Source organism: Toxotes jaculatrix, chromosome 5 (genome assembly GCF_017976425.1).
Source record: "Toxotes jaculatrix isolate fToxJac2 chromosome 5, fToxJac2.pri, whole genome shotgun sequence".
Lineage (NCBI taxonomy): Eukaryota > Metazoa > Chordata > Actinopteri > Toxotidae > Toxotes > Toxotes jaculatrix.
Window position 1 is genome coordinate 17,291,892 of NC_054398.1, and position 24,996 is coordinate 17,316,887.

At 39.6% G+C, this 24,996-nt stretch overlaps 2 protein-coding genes across 2 annotated transcripts; both read right to left on the minus strand.

The window, feature by feature from the left end:
• Nucleotides 1-42: 42 nt before the first annotated feature.
• On the minus strand, nucleotides 43-1,985 carry tmem258 (transmembrane protein 258). Its single transcript, XM_041039169.1, has 4 exons — nucleotides 1,907-1,985; nucleotides 1,477-1,586; nucleotides 307-435; nucleotides 43-203 (listed from the first exon to the last, which is right to left on the minus strand). Exons 1-3 carry the CDS (start codon nucleotides 1,907-1,909, stop codon nucleotides 309-311), a joined length of 240 nt encoding a protein of 79 aa, XP_040895103.1. The 5' UTR covers nucleotides 1,910-1,985; the 3' UTR covers nucleotides 43-203; nucleotides 307-308.
• A 2,462-nt stretch (nucleotides 1,986-4,447) lies between these two features.
• On the minus strand, nucleotides 4,448-21,663 carry myrf (myelin regulatory factor). The gene is made up of 26 exons (XM_041038490.1): nucleotides 21,542-21,663; nucleotides 14,064-14,154; nucleotides 13,665-13,928; nucleotides 13,052-13,113; nucleotides 12,078-12,300; nucleotides 11,851-11,951; nucleotides 11,565-11,679; nucleotides 10,488-10,683; nucleotides 10,329-10,405; nucleotides 9,756-9,866; nucleotides 9,562-9,652; nucleotides 8,715-8,915; nucleotides 8,326-8,434; nucleotides 7,996-8,105; nucleotides 7,758-7,918; nucleotides 7,565-7,637; nucleotides 7,398-7,480; nucleotides 7,221-7,289; nucleotides 6,724-6,791; nucleotides 6,504-6,578; nucleotides 6,189-6,419; nucleotides 5,921-6,014; nucleotides 5,436-5,498; nucleotides 5,192-5,297; nucleotides 5,001-5,075; nucleotides 4,448-4,857 (listed from the first exon to the last, which is right to left on the minus strand). Exons 1-26 carry the CDS (start codon nucleotides 21,585-21,587, stop codon nucleotides 4,777-4,779), a joined length of 2,976 nt encoding a protein of 991 aa, XP_040894424.1. The 5' UTR covers nucleotides 21,588-21,663; the 3' UTR covers nucleotides 4,448-4,776.
• Between the last annotated feature and the right edge of the window lie 3,333 nt (nucleotides 21,664-24,996).

Below are 24,996 nucleotides of genomic sequence, written 5' to 3' on the forward strand. Positions count from 1 at the left end.
ATCATTCCAACTGTCAGGCTAAACAAAGAAAGAGACCAAAAGTTGTACAAATCCCCTTTACTTGTGAAAACAAAACCAGAGTCCATATGATCCCAGAATATGGTCAGTGCAGTCCAATTAAATCCAAAATGCAGTTTGTGTTGTCTGTAATGTCCTTCGTTCCACTGGAATGTGTCACGTTATTGTAAGTCAGTCACCCGAAACTGCAGGAAAACAAGGAGGGAATCCAATTACATACAAAACTACTTCAGCGATTTATAAAAAAAAAAAAAAAAAATTAGACTTTAATAATATTTTAAAATGTACCTTCATACATAGATGCCGACCCAAAGTAGCAAGAACAGCACACCAAAGCCCATGAAAAGTGAAGCCACAAGGGAGATCAGCAGCTCTTTGTAGACGTCCCTGGTGTATTTTGTTGAAGTCACCTCATAGCTGATGAAAAGTTAAGGAAAGCTCATTAAAAAAAAAAACCTCAAACCAGCGGCCGAGTAATGTGCTCTCCTTTAATGCTTCCTGCTTGATTCAAAAGTGCAGAATATTATGCAATTGTCTGTAGTGTTAGTGTATTACAGTATACTGTGTGCTGTCATTCTTTATGCTTTGATGACATTTACATGAATTGTATTGAGAAGGGCACACTGAAAATGTAGATGAGAAATTTGCAAATTTTTTTCCATCGACTAATTCTTAATTCAAAAATAGTCCTTTTTTGGACTAGTTTTACTGACATAACCAAAGTAAGCAAACCTTTTACAGCATCTGAAAATATGCATCTTGCATCATCTCATGTCTCATACAGAAACTGACTTATCTAAATGCTTTGTAGTGGTAAATAAGACAACACTTTTTCACATGAAATGAAATCTCTGCAATCAACTTGTTGAGAACAATGTTACTGGAGAGGTAGGCTTACTTGTGTTCAGTGGTCTAAAAGTTATTCAGTCCACTGTCTGTTGCATGGTTAAAAAGCACACCACATTTATCAGGGTCCCGTGATTAACAGCTTAGCGGGATAAGAACCAAGGCTCCACGGGGCAGGACAAGAAACAGTGTGTCCTCACAGCTGTGCCACTCACAGACAGACTGATCCCTCTACTGTCTGCCCACAGGTGTAGCCAAAACCACAGAAACCTTAAAGTAGCAGTACTCAAAAACCTGGGTAAATCAATATATTTATAACTTATAAATTCTTCCAAAGCAAATAACATCATCAGCGTCCTAATGTAAATTATAAATCTATCATTAAACTTACAATTAATTCTAAAGTATTAAAATCATATCTGAAACTTGTGTAGTAAAAAGGAAAAGGCTGCAGTCCAGGGTTTGGCTCATGAAATATGAAAATAAGCACCGAGTTAACTAAATCTTGTACGGTCTTACTGCAAAGTTGTTAAGCCTTGGTCTATGGCATGACCCCCGCTTTCATGTTAACCACACATACAGAGCGATGTAGCGCAAGCAGTGAAAGGATACACGAAGAACCAGGCGGTGAAGAACATGCCGATGGCCAGCAGGACCACAGTGAGGTGGGGGAACACAGCCGGGTTTACCGGGCTGGTGTATCTGGTCATGGCCTCGAGTTCCTGCAGCCACAGCAGAGAGAGAGAGAGAGGCAGGTTACACAGTCCACATCACCTCCGTGAAACATATTGCCATGGTGTCCCCGGTCTGTAACTTCTGATTAGCAATGCAGAATAATTAGCTACTGTCTGGTTTAGTTTTATTAGAGTAGCTGAATCGGTTAATTTGACATGAGAAGCTAACGATCCTCTGCTAGTAGTAATTTGCGTATCTGCAGCTACGCAAAGAGAAATATTTTACTCATGAAATTAGCAACAACATGCACATATAAACCGTATATCGCTTTTTATGAGATAAACGTGATTAAATCGATTCATTTTACCATTTTGTAATGAAGCGTTGTTCTTGCCTCTATGGTCCAAGATGAGAAGGCCACGTACTGACTATCACTTCCTGGTGTCCTGACGTACGGCCTACGTTTTTGAGATGTATACTTTCTACCCTCAGTTTAGTCTGTCAGGCTTCTCTTGTCCTCGGGCTGCGTCACTAAGCCTATTAATGCGCTGTAGAAATAATACAAGTAAAAGTCATGTATTATTAAAAAAAAAAAACACCCCGCCCCCCCATAAAAAAACCGGATGTAAGTATAACCAGGAGAGTGTACTTAAAGTATTAAAGTTAGTAGTACTCAGTACACGTGTTCTTGTGTAAGCAGCATTTCAGTGTTGCAGCTGTTTGACTTTGAACAAATTTGTAATTATTTTATATACACCTGTAATTAAAGTTTTTTTTTTTTTCATGGATTAAACTGCTGTTTGTTGTTATATATAACAAAACATATATATGTTATAACAAATCATGATTACGCAGAGCCCACAGTGACACCTTCAAACGTCTAGTTTTGTCAGCCATTACTTTTGTTACTGCAGGAACATAATTACATAGAGAACGCAGCAAATCCTTACGTTAATTTGTTTAAATTCTGCCATTACTTTGTCATGTTCATTTCTTTGGAGACGGTGAACGTTTATTCACCTAACAGGCCAAATTCAGGGCGTAAACATTACAGTCGATTCTTAATTACTGTCAGTAAATCTTCGCCTGCCATCTACTGGACAAAATAAATAACTGCTTTTTCAGTTCATGGAGCAGTAGGACCATCAAACACAACACAATATTCAATCACAAATTTATTTACTGCATGCAGTCATAGTGTTACAGCATATTTTTTAACAAAAAGTCTTTGAAAATGTAATGGTAAAATGGGATCAAAAGGAAAAAGTAGTGATATTAAAGTACGCAACGAGTTTTAGGGTCATGGCATTTTCTCTTAACAAACAGAGCTAAAATTTGAATTATATTTGTGTGTGTTTTTATGCTCATCAATCATTTCTGGGCTCCAGTAGCTAAAAGTTAATACATTATTGGTAATGCAACAACCAAAAAAATATCAACTATAAAAACAACAATTTGATAAAACACATCAGATAAAAAGGAGCTGTGGTAGTAACAAAATGAAGCTATACAGTTACATGTTATTTGAAACCAGTCTGATGCACTGGATAGAGCAAAAGCAGTTCATATATACAGTGCAAAAAGTGCTACAGTGGTTTCATTATGCTAGCTGGTGCATTATAAATAAGCTAAAATAGTACACTATCCCCACTTAAGTCATGATAATTATACTAAAAACATTATACAGTGTCTTCATATTATGATAAATTCCATAATCTTTTGTCTGATGGCTGTTTTCCTATATTCCTATAGTATTGATTTTACATTTGAGATGAACTATTGTTTCTTTTTCATACTGGATACAGATGTATATGGAACATGGATTTAAAAACTAATTTTGAACAAAGCAACATGAGCATGGTGGTAAGAGAAAGTGAGAAATGCTTTTAAAACAAGTAATGATAACAGAAAGGAAAACGTTATACAATTCAATTATATAAAGAGAGTTATCACTGAATATTCTTCTAATTGTATAGGCACAGGGAAAGTATTCAAAAAATCCAGAGAAATACATGAAAGAGTCCAGTGTAACATATCCAATTTTATCTCAGCAGTGTGCGTAAATAAATGCAATTACATTGAGTTGCCTCTGAGCTGAGATGTAGCGTTTTAGAGAAATGATTGGGCATGCACCTGAAATGATATATGCCATTTATTGCCTTACCAGCATTCTGTCCAGTTAGCAAAATACAATGTAAGCTATTCCAGTGTTTCTTGAAATATTGTCAGTGTTGGACTTGTTGTATTTCCATTATCAGATGCTAAGAACTGTCATTGTTTCTACGTGTTCATTTCCAGTGATTTGTTTACTTATCCAGTTTTACTGAATGTTGTCCAGTGAATGTGCTGATGCCTTCATTTAGGGAACGATCATGAGGATTTCTTTTAAGGTTAATGCATTGACATAAAATTTTTATGTAACAATTTGATGTTTCATTGAATGTCACAATGGAGACAAAAATACTGCACAGTGTTTTCTTCTCTGTACAGTGTTTAGTCAGATGCTGCATGAGCAGACAGTAGGCAGTCTAGTCGTCTGCAGCAGTCTCAAACACAAAGCTCCACTGTAGAGACCCAGGAATTGCCAGTGTACACTACTGAGGTATATTTTCGATGTGAGTTGCAGCCATTCACTGAGGCCTTCAGTAGAAACCAATGATCTTCTCTCCAGTGTATAAAACTATTGAAATGTGTTTTTGTTTTCAGTTCACACTGGTTTCAGTGTACATGCAGACTCATAGCATTACAAAACTAAACAAAAAATGTGTGCAGTGTCATCTACAGAATCTTAGCCTGGACTTGATTTAGAAATGTGAATTCTGCTAAAAAAAAGTAATTATGGCTTATATTAAGTATGGAAGACATAGTGATCAGTAATAAAGTGAGCTATAAACTCATGAGCGTTACTTTCACAATAGCAGTTAACAGTGACACAACACAGCTGTCAATTAAAACCATCTAAAACATTTTCAGTGACGGAAATAAAAATAAAAAAAGAAACTTAAACAGTGTTTCAAACTCCAGTGATCACAGCAAAAAGAGATGTCTTAATGCATATACATATGGAAGGGATTACAGTGGGAACAGTGGTATATAGTTTGTTCTGTATTAAATCTCTTTAAAAATAATGTACAAGAATGAGACAAAACCCTTTCCCATCACAACAGCGTATAAATGGAATGACAAAGGAGAACTGTGCTGCATTTAAAGGCACTTGGGACACATCGGTCTTCCTCCTCAAACGCAACTGCTTTGAATGAGAAAATGGTAGTCAGAGTACGACGAGGTTTCTCCTTCGGTTGCACAGCTCACTTCACTCTGCCAATGAAACCCATGCAGATAACAATCATTAATCGGTTCCATCCAATGTTTTTACTAAAACTAAGCACTACAATAAATGAATCAAAGAGCACAGAGAAGCCACGTCATGTCTACAGTCTGCATAGGCAAAGTTTACTTACAGACAGGGAGACACGAAAGTGATAGGTGATGTCCTGGAAAGACAGCACAGGCACTGACCACAGGTGACGAGTCCCCTTAGAAAAAGGTAGAAAGAATAATAAAAAAGAGTAATTTACATATTTCCTTATTTTGTTTAAGGGTATTTGTTTTAATAATATGAGGGATTATGATTGAGTATATTATAATGTACCTTTGTTGATGTACTCTGATCGCCATAGAGCTCTGCCTCTGTATGGTTGGGGCACAAACGTCCCTTGGTGGCTCCACACTGTTGTACCCACACGCTGTTTGTGGACCTGAAATAAATTGGTGATGTTTTATTTTGTGAGTCTGTTATTTCTGGGGGCTTTTTCAGGCAATCCTCCTAAGAAATTATTCGTAATTTACACTGGTACAATAAAGTCCTGTAGATAGTGTGATGTTTGCATACTCACGTCATGTACAAAGTGATTTGTGAGATGGAGGAATTTCTTTTTCCATGGAGTGATACTGTGTAGCTAGAGTTAAGAAATGCAGTATCAGCATACAGAGACCTGAATTCAAACTGTAATTGTAAAATAACGTATTCGAAACATGACGAAGACAAGTGACAAAAAAAAGAATAAACAAACAGAGAAACATCATAAATTCAGATGCTTCCGTACACGGAATAACGTGTCACTGAGTAGTCTGATGTGAATCATATGCTATGACCATCACAGACACAAGATCTCAACACAACTGAACACCTGTGGAAGATTTAGGACAGCTCTTCCACCAGCATCATCTACACCATAATATCATTTGGGAGAATGGTGCTTGACCTACAGTCAAGCTATACTTAAGTTGCTCTGGCTGCTCGTGGTTAGCAAGACATTTTATCTTGGTTTTTCCTTTAATTTGTCAACAATCTGTTCAACATCAGTAAGTATATATTTACCTGCAGCTCTTGGGTGTTGCGCACCTTTGCGCTGTGATCTCTTGGTTGGTCTCCACAACATGTAGACTAGTCAGAAAGGGAGCTGACCTTCCTCCTCCAAAAGTAAGGAAAGCTGCATTATGACCAACCGTACCCATAACATTCCTTTGTACAGTATGTAGACACGATATGTTTGCTGTTCTCAAACAAATGGCTTTACTGTGTTTGCATACTTGAATATTATGTGTGTGAAGAAAGTGCCATGTGTGGGCTGTATTTGTGAATTTACCCTTTGTGTGTAGACTGCGTTGTCTACGTGGCACTGGCTGACCCCCTGGCAGGCGATTGGTAGCTCCCACTCCGTCCTGGTCTGTAGGTGCTGGCCTTTTGGACTTGGCAAAGTACAAAGGTGCTGAGGTGTGACTCAGTCGGTTTCTACTGTGCCCATCCTTGTCCATCGGTCTGGACTTGGCCTTCTTATTAATAGCGCCTTGTGTGGGGACCAGGATGTCTAGAGAATCTAGAGAAGGAAGATAATTAACCTGCAATGAAGATGAATGAATGAAATAATACAGGAAACCAAATCTTATATTTGGTGACTTACCTGCTTCGGACTGGTTGTTATTCAGTGTCAGAACTGTAGTTGATTGGTTGTTTATGGCTGTGGTTGAACAGCAAGCTGCAGGATTGAGAGAATATATGTACATTCACTTATAAAATCTGAGACAGTTTGTAAATTATGATTTGTTAAATATAATTTTCAAAACCACCAAACAGCGTTTTTTTTTAATCCTACAGGGAACTCAGTTAAGATATCTGCTCACCAGGTGCAGGGGTGGTAGACAGTGGAGTATATGGACTTTTGCGTGAAGATCCCAGTGCAGCTCTGGACCTGCACCAATCAAATGGCACAGTGCAGCAGGTCAATAGCATGCTGTAGTTAAATTACTGATGCACTTGAAAGCTAATGAATTTTAGGGTGTTTAGATACATGACTCATGATTTCCATCTCCTTTTCAGGCAGGACAAAAAGAAACACCCAACTAAGCAATCTAAGATAAGGCTGAAAAAGTAGATCAGAAAAAGAAACAAGCTAAAAGAAAGACAGAGACTGAAAGCATACCATGGGCAGACAGGTGGACAGAAAGTAACAGTGGCAGTGAAGATGGGCATCCAAGAGACGTAGAGAACACAGGAAGGAACATAGCTACAGAGAGTATGGATAGACATCATTATTCTGGGAGATATTAAAGAAGAGAAGAGGAAAATTGATTTCTTTTTTCATTAAGCACAAATGTCTGTTTAAATCAAAAGAACATACCCATCTTTCTCTGTGACGTCTCCTCTGTGGTGAAGAGTCAGCACATAAAGGACAGACATGGAAATGACACTGTAGGGAGACAGATAAAGATCCCAAAATATTATCACTGTGGACAGATAAACCTGGTTTCTTTTCCCACCTCTCCTTATTGAAACACATTCTTTTTTTCAGTCTAACCTGAAGGCCATTACAACGACCAGTGCCAGGATAGTTCCCTGCATGAATCTCTGACTGATACAGCCTTGATCTGGAAGCGAGTTCTGCAATTAAAAAAAACAGAAAACATATTAAAATCTGTACGTCCTGCTGTTTGCCAACTTATTACACCAAGCATCACCACAGACCTTGCTCCCAGGTCTGACTGTCTTCTTCTTGAGTGGGCCACTTCCTGTCCTGCTAAAATAGCTCCCTGCTTGGCTACATGGACAAGAATAACAAAAGTACTCTATTACTTTGACAATCATACAAAATGCTTGCTGTCAACATGTAACACCCACTTTGAAGCTGAAATCTCTTGCGATTAGTCATTGCTCTCACCTGACAGTGCCTCCACTCACAGTGCTCTTCATGCTGTCGAGACGACGCAGCTTGGCCAGTTTGCGACTCCAGCGCTCCAGTTCGTCTATACGAGTCTCCAGGTTGTCTGTCAGCTTACACAGCTCCTTCACCGCCCCCACGTTCTCCATAAAGATACGTTCCTTTGAAATCACAGGGATGGCTTTTAGTGTGTTTGTAAGTAATGTTTGTTTGGGCTGTGCTTGTGTGCGTCCATTACCTTATTGACGACTAACAGGTTGGGAATAGTTTCTCCATTGGCACACACCACATCACCCCCCTCCTTCACTGCTTCAGGCAGGATTTGCTGAACCTCTTGAGCGATCACTCCTGCAGCAGGATATAACAAGTGATGAAGTGAAAAATAGCAACAAAAGCATGACAGCATGCACAGATAAAGGACACATTTGCATAATGATGCACACAGAGCAAAAGACAGATCAAATATTAAGACAGTAAGATGATAACATGATATACAGCGTACAAAGAAATGAGTTGATGGAACTAAACATTTAAATTTGAACACAGGTTATTATCATGAGGTTGTTACCAGTCTCTGCAGTGTTCTCTATGCCCACGGTGGCAGCAAACTCAGGCTTGTACTGATAATGGACCAGCCTCATCTGAGAAATCCGTTTCAAATTGTCTGTGGTGTCGACCTACACACAGACAGAATGACAATGACACTCATGCAGGTGGTATGAAAGCACAATGTTCATGTTGCAGGTGAAAATGCTTGGATCAAGTATAATGAACAGACAAAAGTCAGAGTTAAACTGCACAGTCAGGGAACTGTGTGGGCATGGGAGTTTGTTGACATGATTCATGATGACAAGCACATGAGGCACACAATGACACACTGACAGTTTGGAAACACACGCATGCACACACACACACAAACACGCACCCATATACATACACACTGAGTGTCATCCTGACCTCCTGGACATTTTCTTTGGCCCTGATGTCAGATGGGTGCACCAGGGAGCCCATGACCTTCAAGTTGCCATGGACGACAAGGGCCTCATCCGGCCGGTCTGTGTTGATACCGACTCTCCCGTGGTGGTAGACTGAGTCTGGTAGTTGGCCACGCTGCCACAGCACTTCGTTGTCACTTTCAAACTGGCCTGGGTTGGATGCCTGTAACAGAGAGACAAAGAGGAAGGTGCACAGAGAAACTGTGGTTCAGATATTTCTAAAAAATATACTAAGAAAGATAAAAATAATTGCAATATTTTTCAAGGAACAGTCTGACATTTTGGGAAAATATGCTTATTTGCTTTCTTGGCAAGAGCTAACAAGCTAACAAGATGTACAAGACTGACTTTTCGTCTTAGCCAAACAAGAAAAGAAAATGCGTTTGTAGTTTTCAAATAGCTCCTGTGATACCTATAAAACTATACATTGTCATTCCATGCTTTACACATCTGCAGCACCATTGCTGCCCAGTGAAAACCAAATTTGGGGAGTTTTAAAATTTTAGATAACTTTTTAAGATAACCTTTAATTTTAGACAAATGGCAAATCTTCCTTTATGTAATAAGAATATTCTCCTAATTTCTCGAAATAAATGATTTAACAACCCTCTGAATTATCAGTTTTTCAGATATATGGGTCACAGTCACACCAATAAAAGGAATGAACACAAAGAAAATGGAGAAGATGCTGAGATCTACACAGTGATTTTGAAGCGCAGAAAGGTGTGTACAGTAGACTAAGAGAAAGGTGTCACATTCACAAGGGATATGATTGTTGTAGGAGGCAGACAGACATGGCCAGACGTTACCCTGACGATGATCCTCTCAGACACATGAGCAGCCACAGTGTAGCTCTGACTGTGGGACTGAGCGTGCAGTGCCACCACCAGCATGAAATACCTACAAACATAAAAAAATCAGGTGAAAATATGACTACTAGAGCTTTCACTGGACCACAGTGAATCACATGTTGACGATGATGACTTGATGGCATGTGAGTCACCTCTGGTCAGGGTTTGGTTTGCCCTTTTTCCTCATGTTATTTGCTGTGGTCTCGCTAAAGTGGAGCCGACCCACTGTCACCTTTGTGACTTGCTCTGGGGGTAAGGTGACGCTGAAACAAAATCACAGAGACACGAGGCCAAAAATTCAATTAAAGGGTAGCTTTTTTCAATTCTATCTTAAAACAACAGTCAGATTCCCATTCCCATTCATTTCTTCTGTTCATACTCGCCGTTATCTCTTCTTATAGTGATATTAATGTAACTGATGGGTGACAAAATCCACAATCCTCACTCTATGGAAAAATATATTGGGGGTTTAACTAAACTTAATATGAGGCCTCAGCAACCTGAGTTGGACAAATAAGATAAACTTATTCAGATAAACTTCTGAGCACATTACCGCACAAAACAAGGACTGCGGAGTTTGTCCTCCATTACTTACACTGATGGACAGGCATCTTTAAATGGCCAGTGTAAAAGGAAGAATGATTACAGCAAGTAAAAACTGTTTAAATGCTCATAAAGGCACCCGAGCATTGTTTTTGTTATTGTTTTTAAGTGTTCAGACTCACAGCACTGGCTTGAAGGGTCTCTTGCTGCGGTCAGACTGTGACTGCTCCACACTGATGGACTGGTTCATGGCCTCAACCTAACAATGAAGAGAGAAATAAAAAATATGCTAAATACACTGTAGACCTTACAATTATCTGTCGTGTAGAGCCTTCACTCACCTTTACGCCGTTGAGTTTGAGATAGAAACAGTCTATGGGCTGAAGGCCTTCATTTGTCTTGATGTACTTGGGGTCACCCAGCATGCCTACGTATACTGTGACCTGGAAATGGTTCTTCTTCTGGCAAACAAAAGCATCGTCAGCCAAGGAGAAGTTGAAGCCCTTGTCGGCATCAACACGGTAGGTTGGCATCGGACTAAAGACAGGAAAACAGACATATGCCATATGAATAATGTGAATGGGAAACATACATGAACTCGCATTTGTTGCAATGTCAAGAGTAAAGTGGAGTTTCGCCATTTTTTTTCACCAGGGGGAGACTCTTTACTCTGTTACACGGGCTTTGTCACATTTCTAGGCCCAAACCCCCATATAGATACACATATGGATGAAGCATCTTTAATGTACGCTATTTGAAAAAGAATTAGACATTCTATACTGTTATGTGGGAAGGTAAAATTAACAGGGAAAAAAACATGATTCTTCTTTTATTCTTTGGCATTGCTAACTTTAAATCAGTGACATTATAGTTAAATAAACTTTGTATACCCCTGAAGGCCCCTGGGTCTCAGTATTGGTGACATTATCACACAGAGAACTAAGATCTTCTGGAAGACTCGGATCTAATTTAAAACAAATGAAAACCTTCTGTTCCTTTTACATAGGTGTGATGTTCTCAAAGTTGTGATGGGCAACCAGGTGGTTTTGATAACATATCTGGAAGGCCTTGTGAGTTCATTTTAACCTTCCTCCTTATCTATACTTCTTTCTATTTTGGCATTGCAAAAGCACAAGTCGAGGTACACTAATTTATCCCTTTACCCCCTCCTCACGCTGTCTTCCTAAGCCGAAACCCTGTGCTTGTTCACTCCCCCACACAGCTCACCTCTGAGGAATTCGTGGACCTCTGCAACCCTGCGACTCCTTTGCCACTCCCACTGTATACTTTGCTGAATTATCCATTCGACCAATTATAACTGCTTTCATTTTTGTCTCTCTGCAGAGTGCTTTCAGCTATTTGTGTTCCAAAGTAAAGACCTCAAGATGTACAGATATGCCAAAATAAATTTGACCCACAGCTCTTTGCAGTTTGCGTCATACAGTGGTGTCCACTTGTTCTGCTGGTGAGGTTGCCACTTAATGCACTGATAGTTTGGGTCCAAGTAGGTGTTGTCAGCATCTTGCATTAAACCTGTGACAAACAGTTTGAAATGTAACAGCGATTAAAATGAGACCAAAGAATGTTAAGAATGTCCACAACTGTTCTGTAAATGTCTTTATCTGTTTAAGAGTTAAGGGGTAGGTAAGAGCGGGTGAGCGTGAGGTAGAGGAGCTGAGGAAGAGAAGAAAGATGCCTGCCTACCTGGTTCTTGTTTGATGATACCTGTGAGGATTTGGGAATTGAGGGTGCTGTTGGGAGAGTCAGAGTGCTTCCTCTTCTTGGTCTGGTGAACAGGGATGCCGCTGTGTGAGGAAATGGAAACACTGTCAAAACTTGTACACGTTACTGCCCCTTCCCATCATTCCGTCTGTTCTACCCAAACTGGACAGCACCACCCTCCCTCCCTCCTGTATGTCTTCATGACTCACTCTTGCCCCTGAGGATGCTGAAGCAGCTGATGCAGCATCTGGGTCTGCTGCATGTCTCCACTTCCGCTCGTGGCTGGACCGATAGGATACTGTGATATCATGGGCTCAGGCTTTAGGTACATGTCACGATGCATGCTGGGATAGTGCCCGTGTTGTGGGAGGGGTGGCGTTGGAGTCATGTGACACATGTTCTCTGGTGTCATGGTCCTGATCATGTGAGGATCTAAAAGACACAACGGGGATGCAGCATAATGTTTCCGTGATTATACATATTGTGTGTGTTTTTTTGTTTTTTTTTAACATTTCGTGACATTGCACAGAGGACACAGCTTTTCCTCCTCACGATTGATCTGTCCGTTTTACATTTCATCATGCCAGTTTACTCTACTTTCTTCCAACCTTGGCTAAAGGTACTTTCCATTGTTTCAAAATGGAGGGATGCCAATCAGATAACACTATTCCACACCTTTTTACTAATAGGCAAGACCAACACACGGGTGTGAGCAGCAAGAAGTACATGACTTTGAGTACCACTGCTGTTCAACTTGCATGTTGAAACAAGCAAAATATACTCTGGTTCATTCTTTGTCAAAGCACTTGAAATGAGACAGAAGAAAATTTAATTTATATTATAAAACACATTTTCCAGACAATACATATAAACTGTGGATTAATAAATGACAGACACAAGCTGGCTTTAGTGTCTTCATGTATTGATTTGTTTGCACATGAACCTGATTTTCTCCTCACCTTTATGCTCTGCTAAAATACAAAGAAGTGATGAGTAACAGATATTGATCTAAGCTAAGAAGTTGCTGTGACCAACATATACCTTGAATACTTCAGTAACTTCCTTCGACTTAGTGTCACAGCGCGGTCTACAGATTAAGGTACCACTTTGTTTCTTACATGCTGTCTCACTCGCTCTTTCTCTCACATTTTTACAGGGGGTGGAAAAAGTGTCTGTTACTTACCATTCACCTGCTGTGGAGAGTACGGCTCTGAGCTGGAGTCCGGGGGGGACTCAGGTAGTGTCCTAAAAAAAACAAAACAACAAAACAAACAAAAACAAAGCAGCAGAGAATGTTATATTCACGAATATAATGTTAGGCTTTCGTAATTACAGAAATTGTTTAAATAATACCATGCTACAAGTTGGCAAGCCCTCCCATGTATATTCTTCTTATTTTTTAAACTGCCATCATTTGGGATCAGAGTTAGAAAAGACTTTCTTTACACAAGCTTGTGTGCGTCAGGACTTTTTTGCAGCATGTAATTTGACTCTCTCTCTCTGTCTGTTATCAGTCTCCCTCCCCCTCTTGACCAACTAACGCTTTATTTGTACAAATGAGGCTTAATCAAGTATTGATTGCATAATGGACCTGTACTAGGGTGTGTGTCTGGTTTCACTGCACCCTAAAAAAAACCCACTGCGTAATCTGTTGCAACTTCTGCCTGATCTCATGTTCAAAATGTGAGTTTCCAGCAGAATCTTGAACGTCTCTTTAACATTCCTAAGTATCAACTCATGTTATATTTTCTCCTACTTGTGCCCCCATCCATCTAACTCTGTAGTATTGTGCTCACCCTGGAGCGTAGTGGCCCCTGTGCTCAGGCTTGACGTGAGCCTGCTGCTGCTGCTGCTGTCCCAGGCAGGGGTAGCTGTGTCGGAGGCCCAGGGATGGACCTGGGGGGTAGGTGTTCTGACAGTTAGGGGGCCCAGACGGAGGGGCTCCTTGGCGTAGTGGAATAGGGGGGCTCACACCACACACCAACCCCCCAGAGGAGGACACTCCTGCCTGGGGAGATGAGTAATTTGGTCCTGGGGTGCTGTGGACCTCCGAGAAACAACTGGGAGAAAGAAGAAGAAGGAAAAAAAAAGATTAGCCTTATCAGAAAAAACAAATTCCTTTGTAACGACATGATCTGATTCAGTTGGTGCATGTTGTTTTGACGTTGCTGGGTTGGTGTGGAGTCCCCACTGACATGTCAGTGCTATCGTCCTCCTTGCTGATGTACTCTTCCAGGATACTGGTGTCGATGTTGGCTGGCTCCAGAGAACTGGTAATATCATGACCTGTGGTGAAGGGAGGGTCGGGAACAGAGAGGGGAAGATGAAGAGCATCTGGGAATTAGCAACAGGAATCTTTCAGCAACCCCACACAGTGCCACAACAGCTCTAGTTTCAACACAAGCTTGTATTGTTACAATTCGCTGTAAAACTTATCTAATAAAATATCATGAAGTCAGTTGGTTTATCATTTGTAGCTTTTTTCCAAAGAATTTGATAATACTGTGTTAATGTATTTATGTCAGAAAATGTCATTATCTTTTGCTGAACACATAATGAAGATCATGTAAAAAGAAAGCTCTGATTGGCTCACAGAGAATTTAAAGATTAAGGTTTCAGGAGTGACCAATGGTCCAATGGTCTAATTATGTTAGAAGTCAACATAACAGATCACATACTGATGATTCAGTGCCTCTAACTGGTTACACAGTCCTGTCAGTTGATGGCGGCTATTTCAGCTGCCTTTTTATCATTAAAAAAAAAGTAACTATCATACTAGCCGTACTAGATTATATAGTAATACTACAAGTGATTTTATAATTTTCTAATCCTCCCCTTATTTCACCTCAGGGTCATTTTCACCCTTTGATAGCCAAAGCCTTACAAATCCCAAACACATGACCCCACTTAATCTTTAAAACACCAACATGTAGAACAAGCACTTGCTTATGCATAAATTTAGAAAAGATTAAATCACTTTATATAAACCAGTCCTTTCAACTGCACACAGAGCATTCAACTCAAATGTTACAAGAGAAAAAGTGATGAATTTTCTTTAAAGCTGTCACTTGTCGTCCCAAACTGCAGATGCTGGAAACAGAGTGAGTGTGAGAGAAGAGAGGGGGAACAGGGTGGAGGGTGTGAAGCAGAGGGTAAGAACCTGATATAAAGTGGGTGGGCAGGCAAACCCCAGTCTTTCTCCTTTTATTTTTTCTCTCTTTCTCTCACTCACACACACACTCACTCTTTCTGATAGATTAAGCAGCTACTCAGTTGGGAATGCAAGGAATTTTTGTGTTAGCATTAGAAAAAAAATTCTTTTTCCCCCTTTTTGTCGTTCACTAACCCTCCACTTTTCATCAGAAACCCAAAAGAAATGGAATTTATGAGTATTGTTGTCACGGTTCCTCTCAAAACCCTCTCCACACACTGCTACCATTCACCTCAGATGATTTAATGGACTATATCATCTTGTGAATAATGTGCTTTGTCCCACCCAAGCCCAAAGTTGACAGTGTGCGGTAGCAAACAGTTCAACATCTTACAACCATCAATCAATAAACCCACAAAACAAACCACTTGTCTCAAACAAATCAGATTCCACTAACCCGAATTGTAGTGTTTACCACCAGAAATTCTCACATTGCCATATTCTTTGAAAAAACTAAGATGTTTACAAGGACTGACTTTCCTCACTGGAAAGACACAGATGGTTAATGTCTCTTAATACATGCCAATGTGAGGGGAGAAAAGCAGGATGGTTCCCCTTAAATAAGATCCAGATGTGCACCCCACCCAAAAAGGCAGTAAATTTAAGCTGGCAGGCCTGATAACAAAAAAGAGAGAGATGGAAGGAAAGGGGAGGGTAGACAGATGGAGGCTCATGAGAGCGAGGGCAGGAGAGACAGAATATAAGTTTGATGTCCAAGGCTGGAGTGAGAAGAACCCACGAGGAAAGCTGAAAAGAAGATATGAAACAGGCCTGTGGTGAAGACCATGTTTGTGTCAAAGAGAAGTCACAGAACAAGCACAGTCGAGTTCAAGTCAAGAGTAGCAGTAGTTCAAGACCTAGATGAAAAATCAAGTCTCCTACTAAGACGCAGTTTTATTCATAGAGTCAGGTGTTCTATACCTGTTCACTCAGGACTATCCATGGGATTAAGATGTGTCAGATGTGTAGATGCTGACATAAATCAAAAATGTGGTGAAGTAAGACATTGCTATATTTGGACACAAATCCTCAGATGTGCTTGCTATAAGGCTGAGCCCTTTGAAGAAAAATTGCATTTTGTAATTTTGGGCTCTGTAAATACTTTGACTTCACTAAATTATACTACTGGAAATAGCAGACATTCAAAGCAATTATGTCAATTTCTTTAATAATTACTCTTAATGGAAAGAAATATTTTTGCTTCCTCTGGAACTTTTCACCACCTTTGTAACAATCTTCAAGAACACTGTCATGTCACATTCGTAATGATTAAAGGAAAGTTACAGCTCAGGCGGTGATTAAACACTATTCCTGTGTGGATACAGAAGAATAGAAACATAAATTAAGTAACTGTTACCACTAAATCACTGAATCAGTCGAGTTTAACTTGTTGCGAACTGGATGTGTAAATTTCCCTGTCCTCTATGTTTCGCTCTGTCCAGCTGTGTTCAACAAGAAACAGTGAAATGATTGTCAGTCCAACTTCGATACAGACTGGCCTTTTGAGAGATTACGGGCTGAGAGGGGAGAGTGTGTGTGTTTATGTGTGTGTGTAAGCATTCGCGTGCGTGTGAGTGCGTGTACTTGTTTGTTTGTGTGTGTATGAATGCGTATGTGTGTGTGTGTTATGCCACCATTTCAATGCCTGAGTTGTCAGCGCAGTAATCATATAAAATGAACCTAGACAGAGGGCCGAGTGTGAGTGGCCATTAAACATGGTTTGACTTATATCATTCAGTCAAATGTACAGCTTTTCCTTCTCTTTCCATGTTTTTAAAATGATAGTATATACAGTACTTGTTCTCTCTCAGATAAATATGAAACAGAGAATATTAAGGCCACTGAGGCAAAAAAAAAAAAAACTACAGTGAATGAACATAAAAGCTGAACTCTAAGAATCTTTTTTGGAACATCTTAATCTCAAAGTTTTACAGATATTTGCCTCCAAATGAGATTTGTATTGTTCTCACATCTGTGTGTTAATAATTAAACACTTGCATAGTATCTTACTAAGGAGGAACAAAGTCCATCTGATTATCAAACAGTTAGGGCAGAATGAACTTGGGTGCGCACCCACAACAAATATACTCACATACTGTCCAGACAGTGGATACATTTTCTAAGATACTTAACGTGAAATTACATACCGTACAAATAATTAAAAACAAAAAAAACTTTGCAACAAAAAACAGTCTGTAAAATCATTCAGCATATTATATAACAGGTAGCTGTCTATAGTAAGTTAATAGGTGTCATCAGTCTAGGTCCTGTACCCTGATGCACTTTTAGCCTGATTTTAATGAGGTTCTCTATTTATCTATTTTTTCGCAGTAGCACGTTGGACTAGACCGCGGCACAAAAATCACCTAAAAATAACCTGATGGATCTTACTAATGTCAATATAACCAATGGACGAAAGCAAACAGTCTCACAGCTGGTCTACAAATTGCTCGACAGTCTAGAAACACAAGAATTGTGTCTACAGTGAGCATTTTAACACAGATATACAAATAGACACAAATGGTAAATTGTGAAAGGAAATGTGGCAAATCTACAAAGGAAAGCGTTAGAGAGGTCTCACATAGCATGAGAGCTATAGACCTTCTCCATTTGTTTACAAGACAGGGTTACTGGTAGAAGAGTGAAGAGCATTGCTATGACACTATGGACTAATAAATCACATCTAAAGAGAAGCAGAGCGGGCAGAGCGGACAGAGCGGCAGAGTACCTGCACGTAGCCAAAGCATGTTGATGTCCTTGAGATGAAAGCACCTGAAACAGAAGATGAGAAGAACAATTCCTCTCTATTTTTCACATGTTTCCCTACTCAAGCTGAAAGACTTTCTTCTGCAGACCTGAGAGTTGCAGCTCAGGGTAACAAGTGTGTGTATGTGTGTCTGCGCGTGCATGCCTATGTGCAAAAGCATATTGTGTATGTGTGCAAGTGTGTGTGAGAAAGGCTCGGAGAGAGTTATAATGAGGATTATTCCCCAGTCATGAGAAAGGGCTGTACCAGGCTACCACACACAGCCCTTGTCGCACACAAGCACTGGTCGCACCGGTGGACCTGGCTCAGGAGATTACAGGAGTGACAAGGCTGGGACCGGGATACGGAGCAAGCCTGGAAAAAAACCAAACACTGCAAATGTGAGGTCGAGTTTGAGGGCCTGCGCTAGACAGAGTTACTGAGCGTGGCAGCTGAGAGACAAAGCAAGAAGAAGACACTAGGGATGAAACAGAAGAGGAAGGAGAAGCAAAGGAAGGCACATAAGAAGAATAAAAAACATGAAGAGCAACATGTCGAAGATGAAGAGAAAAAATTGGCTTATTAGACTGGTAATGCTCTAATTCAGACTTGAGAACGAGAGTAGGTTTATGTAAACTAGATGAGTAGAAACTATATTTTCTATTTTAACTACTGCATTTCAGACGGAGCAATTCTGATTAACACCTGCAGTTCCTGGTATATATAAATATATCTGTGTGCAATGACTGATATAGTATAGGCAGACATACAGGATGCAAGAAAAACAATCCATAATGCCCTTAATTTGCACATCAAGCTTTTTCACATACTGCACACAAAAACATGGTGAACAATCATACAGGGCCCAGTTCTACCATAAACAACATAAACGGACTGAAGATTACTCAGTAGGCAGTCAGCACTGATGGGAGTGAGGCACAACAATGAAAAACTAAAACCCACTCGTGAGCACTATAAGCCTGGCTGCCCAAAAACAATCCATTCCTCTAGCAATCCATTTTGATTTGTTAACCCCATAAATCAGAGGAACTGTTGATGATTCACAACTGGTGTGGGAGTACAGTGAGACTTAATGGGAATGTTGATGTAGTATCACAAGTGGTGAGAACATGATTCAGACTCAGGTGGTTAAGATGTGAATATGCCCAAAGTTTTATTTCTGGCAGATAGAGTTTAATATCAGTATCTTCCTCCTACACAAGTTTATACTGAAGGGTTTTTATACACACTGGAGGCTCTCTAAGTTTGTCAACTGCTTGAGCCACAAGTTTGGTTCAGGCTAAAACCTCAACAATCGTTTAATGGATTGCCATGAAATTTTGTACAGATATTCATGGTTTGCAAAGGATGAATCCTAATTACTTTGATGATTCTATGACTTTCTTCTAACACCACCATGAGGTCAAAGTTTTCACTTATCCAATGAAATTTCTTAACTGATAAAACCAGACATTTTGTGGCGTCATTTGGACTTGAACACATTGCGCAGTCAGTTACAATACATTATGTGTTGAGGACATGCTGAAAGTGTAACACAGGCAGTGAGGGTTAAAATTAAATCAAGTGTTTGGTTGTCTAAGGATGGGGCATTACTTGGAATAATATTACAGCAATAAATGCATATGTCTTTTGTATGCGCAGACATGGCTCTATGAGTGTGAGACAACTGTTTGCTGTCTAAGTGAGTCAGAGAGGAGAAGGTCAAGTTTTGAGGGGGTTGGTGGTTTAGCTGGGTTTCTCTCAACAGGCCAGTCTCTCTCCACCCTGAGCCTGCACTATCTCACCTCCTCACCCTGTCTGCTAACTGTCACTCTAATGGAGTCAGAGAGAGCGAGAGTCTAGAGAAGGCCAAATACCCGAGGAGAAACACCAGTCTCACCTCATTGTGTTTTAACAGCCACTGGGGCTATGCCAGGAATGTACACTGTGCATTAGTGTGAATGTATACATATTTCACTAATCCTATTAAAACACAGTTTACCAGTGCCAAAATCCATTATAGTGCTGTCTGCATGCTTTCTAAGAGTATCTATGTGTGTGTGTTTCTGAGTGTGTCTGTGGGTGTCTCATTCAGGTAAAGGGCAAGATAAAAATACATACCTTTTGATTAATTATCTGATATTTAAAAGTGAAGACTTCTTGATATCACTTTTTGTCAAAATTTTAAATTCAGGGTTGATTGCCTAAAGGCCTGAATCCATGAGCTGAGAAACACATAACTAAGGATTTGATATCACTGGGGTTACTTTAAAGTAAAAAATAAAAAATTAAACTGGAAAAGAAACATCTAAGGCTGCATCTACTATATAATTCTCATGGACAAGTTGACATTTTATTTCAAGGAAGAGTGGCTGAAATAAAGCCAAAGTAAGAACATCTCTCCAACTCCCAAAGCAAGAATGTAAACACACTAAATTCCTGTCAGAATGGCAAGTAACCTCTGACAGTCATGGATGGCTGTGTATATTTAAGTCAACACTCTGTGTATACTATAAAAAAGTGTTAAGTCTCTCTACAGATAACTCATTACACATAAGCTACGATTTGTGTTTTGATCTGCGCTTGACTTCTCCTGGAACACTTGAAATAAAAAAAAAAAACAATCTCCAGTAAGAAGTGAATTCTGTGGCAAGCTGTAAATCATAGAGTACAGAGAAAACGACACACTCCAAACAAATGTGACAAAATGTGAATGTCTCATTTGTGATATATAAAATTTACTGCAGGAATATGACAGATAGAAAAAGGTTTACAAAGTGATTCAGAGCGATTAACTGAGCTCAGTTCAGTCCAGTCCTTCAACCTGCAAGTCAACAACCACCACCTCACAGCTATTAAAAATGGTTGTAAATTAGGAATATAATACATAAAAAACAACAAAATCTCTTTGTATATTTGGAAATAAGTTTATCAACTCAAATCTCAATGATTTAAATTCATAAGATAAAATACTGTATCTTTAATAAGCTATTTTGGGGGGAGATAAACATAAATTACTGCTTTTCTTAACTGACTTTGGTTCTGTGTCTGGTTGTTCTCCTTCTGATGATCAACGCCACATCACTGATTGAAATCACATTGCTCGTGTGTCTCCAACAGACACATAGTGCCACAGTACCCTTGCAAAACACACCATTTATCTTAACTTGAAATTCCTACACCCTTCCAACCCTCAACCCCACCCTCCTCCACCTCGTTTTTTCTTTAGGATTCCCCGTTTAAGTTGATCTGTTCCCCATCACCAGCACTTTTGCTCCTCATACCCATTAAACGTGCTGCCTTCTTGCATTTTTGGTTTTTAAGGTGAACAGCCTTGACAAGCCTTTAAATGGAAAACAGAATGCACATTGTTTGGGTAACTTTCACCTAAAAGCCACAAGTCCTATTAAATCACTGCAAATATTATATGATCATAGTGATGGTAACCACCTGTCGCTTGTACATGCAACAGTTTAAAACCCAGCTTCTGGACACAGAGACTGAACTGTCCATAACACAAGTAAAACCTAGGCTGACACTTAAGCACCTTTAGTTTTTGTCCTCATTAAAACAAATTATTCTCAAATCAGAAAGGTTGTGAAAGTTACACAAAACGAAGCAAATTTCTCAAATCTACCTAAAATTTTCTGAACAAATAGATAATAGTGACTTGTGTTATTAAACATACAGCGTATTTAATAATCAGGAATTCTTACCTTCAAAAAATCTCTGTAACGCTTCTGTTTCATCTACCACGTCCATCCTAGCGGGTCCCACATAAAAAATCCATTAAAGTCTCCCCTTGTCCGAACGAAATCAATTCGGATCGGGGAAACTTTCACATATTCATGACGGAATCCAGGTTATAATCGTCGTGACTTCTCTTGCTTTAGTTCACAACATAAATCCACCGCTTGCGGAGAACTTCTTTCTCCTGCTGAGCAACTTGGCACTGGATTGACGTCCCTTATGGTCAAACGCCTCCAATGACGCTGTGGTACAGGCTTCAAAACTATGGTCTTAGGTGTTTTTGTTTTTGTGTGCGTGTTAATTATGGTGCAAACAAAAATCCAGATAAATTCAACGTTAAAAAGTTTCCCTTCAGGCGCACCTTCACCTCAGCTCCCACAAGCTTCATAATAAACTTTGGTTTCCTGTCTGAAAAAGTATCATCAGCCTGCGGGAAAATGGTACAATCGACGGGAAAATGTGAAGTAAAAAAAAAAAAAAGAAAGAAAGTGCGTTAAAGTTGTTTAAATTTGGTTCCCGAGGCTCTGAAGTTGATTCTCTTCCTCCTTTGCCTCTCCCTCTCAGACAGGATGTGTGCAGCAGAGAGTCGGAGGAGAGGAGCTGAGGCAGGTGAGGGATGTGCGCCAGGCTGCTGCAAATATCCCCGGACGAAAAAAAAAAAAAAAAAACACGTACACGTTTCTGTGGTATTCAACAGTTACGGTAAATTTATAAATGTTATTTTCTAAATTCCAGTTCCTTCCAGTCAAACAGCCTTTTCCTCCCATAAAGAGTTGCAACGATGAAATCATTAATTCGTTTAGTCGATCAAGCGTTTTTAAAATCAGTCATTCTGTTATTTTTTAAGTAAAAATACCAAGTATTTTCCGTTTCCAGTTCTCGGGTATGAGAATTCGCTGCTATTCGTTTTCATTCGCATTAGTAAAATAAAGTATGTTTGGGTTTTGCGCTGTTGGTCAGATAAATCAGGTAATTTATCACTTTGGGCTCTGGAAAGTTGTGACAGGTGTTTTTCACCACTTTGTGACATTTTGTTGACACACAATTAATCAGGAAGATAGCTGGTAGTTAAAATAATCGTTTGTTGCAGCCATTCTCCTATGGAGCTAGATTTCTGAAATATGAATTATTGTGCTCTAAAACAAAGCTGCTTTTTGCAACATGAGATTTGGGCACGAACACAGGATCCCACCTCAAGTTTCTCCACTTTTTTCTCTAAAACGTTTTACTACAGTTTTAGTTTTTCCTTTCTGATCCTGGCAGGGTGTCTGAGGAGTATTAAAACTGAAGAGGATGCATAGTTAACAGTACATGATGCATGATCTGTAAAATAAACATTTTCTCTCTCCCTGAGCTACTATTTGTGGAGACTTGAACTATAGTAATATCTGTGATTTAAAAAACCTAAGCGGGGCCCTTTTGAATTCCTCCAGTTTAAACAACCAAACAGCAACAGGAGTGTTTTGTGTCAAGGCTTCCCAAGGGGAGGATTTGAGGGAATGATCCATTTCTCTCAACCTTATCAGCTGCATCCCACCCCCCCTTATAACAATGCCACTGTGTGCAGCCCCCACAGCCTGGACGCCCACCCCCACCACCCCCCTTTGCCCACATGTGAGATGCTGTTGTGTTGTCTTGTTCCCCCACAGCTGGAGCATCTCCCTCTCCACCCCTCCACCCCTCAGCTTTTCCTCCATTCAACCCAAACAACGCCTCCGTTCTTCCAGCCACACTATGCAGATTGTTTCAGAGGACAAGCAAGAAAGAGAAACAGATAGAGGCTGCAGGGGACAATGAAACAGCTGGCTATGTTAAAGCAGTTCATTTTGGTATTCTGTATTTCTTATCTCATATAGCTCTGTAACTGCATGTGCCTGAGTGTGTGTGCATGAGTGTGAAGCGGACTTGTTCTAACCTTGCGTGCTGTGTGAATTTAAACCCTGTTTACAAAGTCACACTAAGGGGATTCACTTCCTATTGGGGACAAAACGCAGATCTCCATGAGGTTAATTATTAAATTTCAGGGTCAGGGGTAGGTTAAGGTTTAGGTTACGGTAAGTAACTGTAAGTCTTGACTATAAATGTAAATCAAGCAATGTCATTCTAAGCAACAAAAATAATAAATGATGAAGTCACCATTTGAAAATATGAAATGCTAATACATGACAAATTGTGTCCTGAAAATTTTGGGCTTTATTTTAGCATACAGTTTAGAGCACATTGTTTTATTGCAACATCATGTCATAGCCACCTACCATGCGATCTGTGTTTCAGCTGTCATCCATTATTTAAAGCTGCACTGACTGATTTTGTGAGCTCTTGGGGGGCAGGTGAACAAGTTAGGCAAAAAAAATAAAATCTATATACTACCACCTCAAAAAGTTGACCTGTTGCATTGCAAGACCAACATTTTACAAAACATGTCTCCTCCAACTCCACCACATTGGAACACATTCTGTCTTTAGTTGCTAAATACATCATACTCACCACTTAGCGTGATTGCTAACTTTGCCATTTGGAGCTGGACAAGCAGCGACAAGCAGCTGATTTTTGCCAAAAACAGCTGCGTGCTACTGCTGCTCCTGGAAACAGGGTGAATTAGAATGTGGTAGTTTTCAGGCAAAAAAACCCAAACAAACAAAGATCCAAAGACTTTGTGGAGTTGTGAAAGGACAAAAAGGGAGATTTTACTGCTTTTTTAAAAACATCTATTCCACATTGCATCAGGTCTTATTCAAAGGCCACTACACAGATTTGTCAAATATAGAACACAGATTATACCAGACAAGCCAAAAATGCTTGTGTGAAAACACAAAAAAATGAAATTTTTTTTTTTCTTTTTACATTTAGACCACAAAACTGACTCCTGCCAGCCAATCAAAACTGACATAATGACCAACTGAGAAAGTAATTCAGTCTATACCTGCAGTCTGTAACAGGATATTCATACAGTTCTCCCATTACTTAACTGAGCTTTTGGTCTGTAGTTCATCTTTCAGCCAGCAGAGAAAAGATGTTCAGCTTTTTGGTTTAAAGTGAACAAGCAACGTTGATGTTCTGTTAGGTTTGCAGTTCCTCCATCTCCTCTCTGGTGAGAGAAAAGTCACATTTTGAAGCACAATTGACTTTTGTTATTTGCTACCACCTCAGCATAAATACCTGTACCTCTGATATAGCATTTTAAAGATTAAAAAAAAAAGTACAAACCACCATCCCAGTTTCCACATACGATTCATGTACACTTAACTGCATCATTATACATAATTGTTAACCATGGTTGTATAGGTTGATTAATGCATTTTTTAAATCTTCTGGGAAGCCATTACTTAGAGTGTACAACACACATGCACAGTAAATTTGGAGAAGTGCCACAAAAATAAACATTTATTTTTATCATATTCCAAACATATAAAAGTCAAAC